Raw genomic sequence first — 9,973 nt, forward strand, 5'->3', positions numbered from 1 at the left:
CTTTAACTGCAAAAGACTATTTCATTTCTGATTACTCAAAAACTGTATATACTTTTAAATCCCCAGGTTTTTTTGACACCTAATAACCATCTTCTGGTATCTCGTCCTGTTAGTAACTTACTGCCCATTTTTATTTTGCAGTTTACACCTTGTGCTGTAACATGAAAAGACCTCAAATATTTTTTTTTTTTTTTAACAAAATGAATGCAGAGATAAAGTCTCCTTTTAAAAGAATATAAGAAGGTACAAGTTAACCTAGAAAGACTAGCTTTTGACTTGTTCTGGCAGAACTGAAATGCTTCACTTTTATCCTTGAACACTCTTGTATATTCCCTCTTCTTGTGTAGAAAATTTAAAGGATTTGCACAGTGAAATGGTTTTAATTTGGAAAAAAACCCCAAAACTACAAAAACCCACCAAAAAACCACAGCATCAAATGTCTTGTGTTTATAGATTCCAGCTGAAGGAACAAAAAGTGCTCTCCATGGGCACAGCACCAGTTAAAGCAATTCTCTGTTACACAACTGCAAAAACTGATCATTATAAATGTGAATCTCAAACAAGTCAAGTATCTTGATTTTAGAAACAACAGATTTTTCAACAGACACGCATCAGATGCTTTAGCATAAATAAATGATAAACACAGGTCAATCAATAATCTTTGAAGCACTTGCAAGTAGAAGAAATGAGCAGTCAGTGGTATTAAAGAACATTCCCCTTTAGTACTGTTTCTTTTAAACTCCTAAATCCACATGCAGCAAGACCTGAGCTCCAATTTAATTACTGTCTGCACTGCTCAACAATGAGGCACTGCCGACCACTGCAGCCTGCTTCCCACAATCACCATTTATATGGACATGTAAATAGCAATTCATGATTGTCAGGAAGAAGGGAAATTACAACCTGGAAATCAGCTAATGGAAGTTAATTTTGGGTAAGTTTTGTTCAGGAAGCCCTGGGAATTTTGTCTGGTGGTTTGTGGCAGGGCTGCTGGCATGGATGCAATATAGAGCACGAGCTCAAAGTTGGCTTCTGCTCTGTTGGTCCGTCTGTAGGATTCAGCTGGAGAAAGATCAGCACACAAAGAAACTTAAGAACAAATTCACCTTTTTGGTAAAGGTTTGGGGTTTCCTGACATGGATATTACAGGTTACTACATACACACCTGTCTTCACCATGCTGAATTACTTTGCTACTCAAAAAACATACTTACACAAACAGAACACAGAAATATACTAAAAAATCTGGCTTATAAGAAGTGTCTTTCATTTCTTTATTTCTCGCTATTAAAAAAAAAAAAATCATAATTCTTGTGCAGTTATGCCTTAGTGATTTGTCTGTAAGACGACTGTCATTGCATAGAGAAAGATCACACACAAAAACCACGTGAATTTTATACATCTATTTTTAAAATTACAAACTCATACAGTCTGGATGGATGAATGCGAATAAACACAAATGATAAAGGAGTATTTTATTTTTATATCACTAAACAAAATACTTCAATGGAATATAAAAATTCTTCATATAATTTGAACGCTACAGACTTTAAGACCCTTTGTCTAATATAAACTGAGTTTATTACAGTAATTCACTTCATACAGCCGGGCAGCCATATATTCACACAAAAATATATATATATATGTACCTATCTATTAAGGCACAGACATAAATGTACATAGAAACACAGTTCTGCCACTCTGACTGATACTGAGAAGTTTTGAGTAGGGGCAGCAGAATTAGGCCTTATACAAAGTTAACACATTATTACAGTTGGCTTGAAAGCCATCATTTTACATTTGTTAAATCCCACTTTTTAAGGAATAAATAGCCATTTCACAGTCTCTGAGAAGTGGCAAGAAGCAAGCAAGCACATAAAATCAGTTGTGTGTAAATCCCTAAGAAGATGGAGACAAAATATCTGTCAGATTCTACTTATTTCTTCCCACACTTCCCAGCAGCTTTGACTCTTCACGCTGATGTTTCATTAGCATTTAGAGAAAGGTGATTCTGTTAATAATTCTGAGCACCATTTCTCTTGCAAGGAACAAAAAAAAAGAGGGAAAAACATTTCACACTTTGTCACGAAGTATTCTGCTGAGATGTACTTATTGCTTGTTCCTCATTCCAGACTTGTACAAAAAATGCCACCAGCACGTAGTGCAGGTTTCAGAAACAGCACTCACAAGTGGCACAGCTCCAAAATCAGACACAGTAGTTGGTTTAGCATTGAGACCGAACCTGAACCCAGCAGAAACACTTTCAAAAACACAGATTAGCTTGCAAGGGTAATAACCTCCTATGACAATATTCATCTGATGACGATGCGCTGGCAGCCATGCCAGTACCTGTGGGGTTTTTCTGCTTAACAAATCGTCATGTGATTATAAAATTTGTTTTCATCCCCTTGTGTTTATTTTTTTTCAAGAGAGTAAGAAATGGGTGGGGTGACTTAATTTTTATTGTAATCATTCTAACCTCACTTCAGAATCAAAGTAAGAGACCAGGAATCAGTCTCAATTTCGGTCTATTTTTTACATATACCATGAAGGGCGTTGAGTGGGAACAGAGAGGAAGGTGACTTAAGAGGCTGTCAGGAATATTCCAGGGAACATCTCCCTGCCCTCCTCCCAGGGGTGTTGCTGGTTTTGGGAGGCACAGGGCAGAGGGATGCGCGTCGCCACCGCCGCGAAGCCGAGCACAAAGTCACCTCCTGAGCCACTACCACGCCACGGCCCCAGTTGGGGAAACGGGAGAGTGCAAAAAGCCTCACTGGGAGCAGGAGCGATTAAACTGCCTACAAATCACCTTTCCACCTAATCCAAGCAAGTCAGCAGTCAGATAATTTCCTGAAAAAGAGGATTCATATCTCATATTAAAAAAAAAAATGAAATCCTTCTTAATGTATCCTACCCAAAGCCAAAGCCTACAGCCACTGAATTGAGCATCAAACTTAGTAGCGTGTCTCAGCAGAGCTAATCAAATACCTCAAATGCCCTAAAACAAGTTTTGTTTTTCCATACCTGAAATGAATAAATTTCCCAGGCCAGCTATGTACAGTCTCAACAGAAAAAGTCCTTCCACTCCTATTAAACATGCTGAAATTTTCATTCCTTAAAGGCCTATGTCTCAGTAAATAAAAAAAACAGGAATAAATTAGAGTAGCCTGTTTACTTTCTTTATAATCTTTCTTCTTTAATATGATTTTACTATATCCTTTCTTATGTTTATCTCCAAAGTAAACAATACAAATCTTATCAATTTTCTTTTAGCGAAATTTTACACGTCTCTAATCCCTTTTGCCATATGTCTCAGAATCTTCACTATTTCTAGTACATATCTGGGAGCTAGAACAGCCAGAATGAAACAGAATATACTCAGTAAAAATACACCTTTCATTCATTAATGTCATGGTAATATTTTCAATATTAGCCGTCCTGCTCTTTACACACTCTGTGCCCTGCTCCGTGCTTCCCTTGTTATCACGCTTTGCTTAGCAGAGATTTTCATTAAACCAGCCATGGCAGTGTCCAGTCCTTAGTCCGAAGTGTGTATTTGTAATTCAGGCTCCAAAAATACATCCTCATATTTCAAATCTGCTGTAAGAAGCAAGAAATTCGAGACTGATTGAACGACAATAACTCCATCCATTTAATGCTTTCTGTTGAAGCATTAAATTTGGCTATTTTGTGACTCAGGGAGGGCTGCCTATTAGTATGGGTTGACAAGCTGCTTACGCCAGTTAACAAAGCAGTCTTTTTAATATGTTCTATATCACAATATGCTGTTAAAACTCCTCCGGGTTGGCTGCTTCATTTCAAATTCATACAGCGGGGAACAAAGGTCAGCCAGAGCAGAAAGGTAAGCGCTTCATTTTACTATTGGAACTTACGTAATTTGCAGGCAAAACAAGCTGTTTTACACAGCAGATGTCAAGTTCATCACAGATGCCTTGAGAATGATCTATCTACTGATGCATATCAACCTTTTTTGTCTGGATAACTAATCACTTACACAGAAAAAACGGTAAACTGCCTGAAAGGTTGTAGAGATAGTTAGCTGTAAACACAGGGATCAATTCAGGTTCATTACTACTTGCAAAACCTTTACAATATTGGCCAGCAGTAATTCAAAAGTAGTACAATTAACAGAGATCAGACAGATATCCTCATGTTCTCTTTTTTGAGATTTGCTAAGCTATAAGGCATTAAAGGAGCCTAAGAATACAGTTTGCACAGACCTTTAGTAACTTTGGTATTTCACAAGGCAATTTCATCTGACCTTTAATTTTTAGTGCAGCATTTTCCATTTGTAGGATATCACTTCAGAATGGGCTACCTTTAAGTATTTTTTTAAAAAAACTCCATTAATATCACTTAAACTGGAACTTACAAGCAAAGCTCTCACCTTATGGAAGAATTTTCCTACACAAGTCACCAAGAAGCTACAAAATTTTAAGCAATACAAAGTGATTTCCAACAGTAGGATTCTTTGCCACTAGCTTTAAATGCCTGTGTATTGCCACTGAGAAAAGAAAAACATCTCACAATATCCGTGTTCAGAAAGGTAAGAATTACATTATGTGTTATTGCTAACGTAAGATGTGGTCAGTATTCACACCAGTGCTTTTTCTACTTACATAATTAATACTTCGAGATAAAGTTGAAGTATTTTGTTCTCTTTGAAAGTAAAATACACCATTCTATTGTCCTCACAATTACATGCTGTTCTCTTTGAAAGTAAAATACACCATTCTATTGTCCTCACAATTACATGCTGTTGCAAGGAAGTTACAACTCTGCTATAACCTAATCATCTGCTATTTAGATATGGACTCATGAATCCCATATTTTTATTCTAAATTTAAGTTCAGTCATCGTAGCTAATGTCCTTGATGCTATCTCAAATTGCTGTCATTACATGGATCACTAGAAATTGGAGGTAATAGTAAAAAAGAAAAGAAAAAAGAAAGCTACCAAATTAGATGATGGATAAAGGTTTAATCAATTTAATTTTATCACCAAATCCATTCCCTTCCTCTCGGGCTGTCAGGGCACGAGATAAGCGGAACACGTCGTGAAGCACAACACAATCCTTTTGTGAGGAAGGAGTTGTGTCCCTGAACCTCGCCAAGATGAAACACGCTCATTTATTACTCTGGCATTGCAGGATGATGAAGAACCAAGCTGGTTTCCTCCCTTCATCTTCAGCACAATCTTTCTATTTCATTAATTTTTCATGGAATTTCATTTCACAATCATTTTGCCTCTCTCACCCACTTGCTGCCCTTATTTACTTTATTCTGTCAACTATTATTTCATGTCCCATTGTAGCAGCAGCGACTCTGGCCCTGGCTTTCTACCACATCAGGGATACCTGATGCCCTCCTGCTTCCAGTGATTAACTTCACTCAGTAACCCTATAAACGGCATTGCAAATAACGTGGCTTATTTGTTGTCTTGAACTGGAAAATAACTCGGAAGGGTTATCTATCCAATCCCCTATTTCATACTTACTTTCTGTGTGTTGATTCCTAAGCAGTTGCTGGAGGCTGCTGAAGTGTGGCCTTTTTAGTATTATCAGTAAATGGCAACTCTGCTTTTGTTTGGTCTACTTGTAATGACTTATCTGGGAAAACGAGGCTCCTTTTCAAAATCTATACCACAGGCTATGAAATGGGCAGGAGCTGTGCTGAGGTCGCTGTGCTGGGTTCTGCCAGTACTCTGCCATATTCCAGAGCCCTAAGAAAACACAGGAACCAGCAAACACAGTAACTGCCTATAAACCCCTAAAATTTTTAAACGGATTTCTCTAAATCAATAGGCATAATTTTCTCTCCTCTGGTCATTTTAAACACACCCAACAACTCAAAACCAAGCAAACAGAAAGGGAAACATAAAATATCTATTGCTGCTGCCACATGAAATTAGTATGCAGGTAATCTGTCAAGCATCTATATTTATTTTTCATCATATCTTTGAAAAATTAAGATATTTACTTCCCACTGGGAGTTATCATAGTGTTCTAAATGACAATGAAAATATTTCTACCTATACTAATTTAACAAATAGGTCTAAATATCCACACTTTAACTTTTTAGCACACATTCTGCACAGAGTGTAAAATTGAAAATCACTCTCTATATCTATGTTTGCAATACGATATTCATTGCACAGGTATTTATTGTTAAGGCAGGATCTTCTTACTGAAAGTGTTCCTGGATTTCATAAGCATGAAAATAAGATGCATGCAAATTAATTACTGGACAATGATAATGTACATTGGAATAATTTTTGGTGTCCTACACTTTTCAGTACTTGATTTGCATGTATGGAAATCTCTCTGACTCTTACTGCATGTGTTTTTTATTTTTTTTATTTTTAATTTTTTTTAGACCAAATGCACAAGGAAATTCAGTTATCCAGAGAATGCTGTTTGCTTTCCTCACTTGAACTTGCTTTCTGCCCCCAGGAAACTCCTAAAACAGAGCATCCAGGTATAAAAGAAATGGAGTGAAGTGCTATACCCACACAAATTTATAATCCACACTAACCAGAGCAAAAAGATGACTGAAAACATGGAAAGTAAAACAGAGGGGATAACCAACACTATTAAATAGAGGATAATGATTGTTTCTACTGCTGTACATTCCTAGATATTCTATTAAGCAACATCTCAAACTGGTTTTAAGCACAATTCATATATAACATACAATAAAATACAGTAAGTTGTATAAATAATTTGTTGAGTCCATATCCTTAAGGAGTGGGGATGTGACAGATAAATTCAGTTCCTTACTTTGTCTAATACTCAATTTAAATGTAAGACTATAGTGAATTTCTTTGCCTAGTCATGTTCATAGGTATCACTATATATGGATGTGTAAACATACGTGCCCAGTTACATACTTTAAAGCAGCTACTAAAAGCATTCCTGCTATAAACACCAAAGTATGTGCTGAAGAATAGTTAAAAGCAAGTTTTGTTGCTCTGACTCTCTGCAAAGACTTTCTCATAACCTTTTAAACAGATCTAACCTGCAAAATAGTGGAGCCCACAATAATTAAAAAATAGTAATTTAATAGCCTAATAAACATTTTCTTGACTAGTTTCCTGAATAGTCTGTTTGTTAAGCAACATCTGCTTATAAAAATAAATAAATTAAAAAAGTCACTAAATAAAATAGCTTAATAGAAAATCCAACAGGTTTTATACAGGACATGCCTTAGGTTACAGGAATTTTTTGGCCCACATGATTTTATAGGAATGTGTGTTTTTATGAATGTATACGTGATTACAAAGAAAGGAAAAACAAAATCATATGAACACAAGTCTGTAATTAGTATACTAACCAACTACATTATTTGAAAAGTGGTTACAAATAGCACATTTGGAAGAATAAAAAATGAACACTTCAAGTGCACATTCTTATTGATACTGGTCAGTTAAGCACCTTCTAGAATGCCATCCACCTCCAGCTGTGCATTCTGCAAACAGCTGTCAGCTACCAAGTTATTGTTGAGCAAGTTTTCAGGTTTGTTTCTTTTCAAGACATTCAACTCCCACCTTTGTTTCGGTAAAACAAAGCAAAAAACAATGCATCAAAAAAGTCTTACTGGAAGACCCTAACTTTTGTCTGCTCTTAAAAACAAAATTAAACCCAGTACTTTTCCTCCATTGCATAGATTAATGGTTTACTCTTTTCTCCTGGCCAATACAGGTCGTTAAAGCTAGGCTAAGTTTGCAATTCTGTAGAAAACCATTTTTGCTAGAACTAATCAGCATAAACAAGTCTGCAGAGCACAACTTGATTACAGGGAAATTTAAAGGGAACTGAGTATTCAAGCGCTCCTTTCTGAGAGTTTTAAAATTTATTCTGTAATGCCAAGTAAAAGGCAGCCTTTCTCACCAGGTGCTATAACCTGCTAAAAACCCAGAGTAACAAGCTGAGGTTGCACACTTACTCCAAGTCCTGATATATCTGCATGCCTGTTGTTTCTACTTGTGTGCAGGTCACTATTTGTTACTATGATTTTGAATATAGACAGTTAACAGATGAAAGTAAAAATATTGACAATCAGTTGACACAGCCTAGCATTTAGCATTTGGCCCGTTTTCACCAGCTACTATACAAAAGCTGCTTTGACACTTTTTAGAAAAGTTATCAAATACTGCACTTACTGACTTCAACATAATCAATAATTAAGAGACACTTAGCTAATGGCACCTATAAATTAGGTTTTCTAGAATCTGAGGGAGAAACAGCATATCCAGAGCATCAGCTTGAGTGCTAGCTAACTAAAACTTGTGTGAGTACCACATAGAGATCACAATTACATGTTGGATTATATTTACTGCTCGGGTAAACACTCGGACTTCTCATCCCTGCAGCTGAATGCCTTGCAGCCGGGCATCTCTGGCACTCTGCTCCTCGCATCAGTTTATTTCACTTTAAAGCGCTCACAGCCAGTTAACTTCGTCTTTTGCAGGCAAAACATCAAAAATCAGGCGGCACTATGTCATCCCCTCTACAGGAGAAAGCAAGACAGCCTCGCCAAGAGCTGTTATCTAGGGCACATTCCCTGCTCGCAGTGACATCCTGTAGCTTCACTTTTCCTGCTTACGGCAATTAGCGCCTTCCTAAGCGGGGCTCGCTCACGGGCGGGGAACAGCACCGAAACAGAGAAACTTGGTGCACCGAGTGAGAGAAGCGGCAGTTCTTAGGGCGCGACAGCCCGGGGGGCTCCGGCCGGGCTCCGGCACCTCCAGCCCGCGGGCACGGGCGGTCACGGGCGGGCTCCGGGCCGCGGAGGGCACCGCACCCGGCTGGGGCTGCCGGAGCCCCGGGACGGCCCCGCTGCCCCGCGCTGCCCGGACGGGGCCTGCCGAGCCCAGCCCGCCGCTGCCCCGTGGGTTCGGCCTCGGCCCGGCACAGCGCGGGGATGGGAGGGCAGCGAGCTGTGCCCGGCACAGCGCGGGGATGGGAGGGCAGCGAGCTGTGCCCGGCACAGCGCGGGGATGGGAGAGCGGCGGCCGCTCCCGCCCCCGGCCGGCCCCGAGCGAGGCACCGAGTGAGGCACCGCCCGGCCCGGCCCGGCCCGGCCGTCGGGGCAGCGCGGGGCTGGTGCCGCCGGGCGCTGACAATGGAGCTGCCGGCAGCCGATGCCGTGCGGGTGGACCGAGCGGGAAAAGAAAACAACGAGAAAATTACGTCTCTCTTACCTTTCCTCTTTGATCTCCTCCTCCTCCTCCTCTTGGACTTGCACCTCAGCTGCCCGCCGGGCGCTCCCGCCGCCCTGCCGCTGCCCAGGACGGATGTCATGCCGGTGCCTCGGCCGGCAGCGCCGCGCCAGCGTGCGCTCCTCCCGCGGAGTTTCTCCTGCCTCTGGAGGCGGCTTTTATAGGGCGGTGGGTCGGGCCGGCGGGGTGTGCGGGGTGTGCCGGGCTGTGCCGGGGCTGTGCCGGGCTGTGCCGGGCTGTGCCGGGCTCCGCTCGCCGCTGCCGCCGCTCGAGGGTCGCGCCTCCGCCCCGACGTGCCGGGCCCGGCCGGGGCTGTGCCCGGGGGCTCCGCCGGCCCCGCGCCCACTTTAGGCACCTCTGCGAGTTGCTGGGCACCGGCCGCTTTGAAGGCGACGGTGCGGGGGTGGGGGTGGGGGGGCGAGGGGGGCGGATTTGCTGCTGCAAAGTCTCCCGCAGCCCAATCGCTCCCGCCGCCCGGCGCTGACATCAGCTCCGCCAGCCCTCGCCCCCAAACTCCGCTCCCGCGGGGCCGCCGGCCGTGCCCGGCTCCCGGGAGACACCCGGGGAGAACGGCCCCGTGGGCAATGAAAACATCCTGCCGCCTTGTCTTGGAGAAGCCGAAGGGGCAGCTCGCAAGAAGGGAGGCTGCAGGGAGGATTTCAAGCCTTTTTTTTTTTTTTTTTTTTTCTGTCTGCTTTAGACCATGTGGACACTGAACACTCCGCTTCCACACA

General features: G+C 41.6%; 1 protein-coding gene across 1 annotated transcript in view; it reads right to left on the bottom strand.

The window, feature by feature from the left end:
* ADARB2 (adenosine deaminase RNA specific B2 (inactive)) overlaps positions 1-9,321 on the bottom strand; it is a gene marked incomplete at its 5' end in the record, with an annotated part of 315,984 nt that extends 306,663 nt beyond the window's left edge. Inside the window, one exon of the mRNA XM_083866765.1 lies at positions 9,222-9,321. Within this exon, the coding sequence (XP_083722891.1) occupies positions 9,222-9,321 (100 nt within the window). The remainder of the gene's footprint in view (positions 1-9,221) is intronic.
* Between the last annotated feature and the right edge of the window lie 652 nt (positions 9,322-9,973).

The sequence above is a fragment of the Zosterops lateralis genome, assembly GCF_965231275.1.
Source record: "Zosterops lateralis genome assembly, chromosome: 1".
Lineage (NCBI taxonomy): Eukaryota > Metazoa > Chordata > Aves > Passeriformes > Zosteropidae > Zosterops > Zosterops lateralis.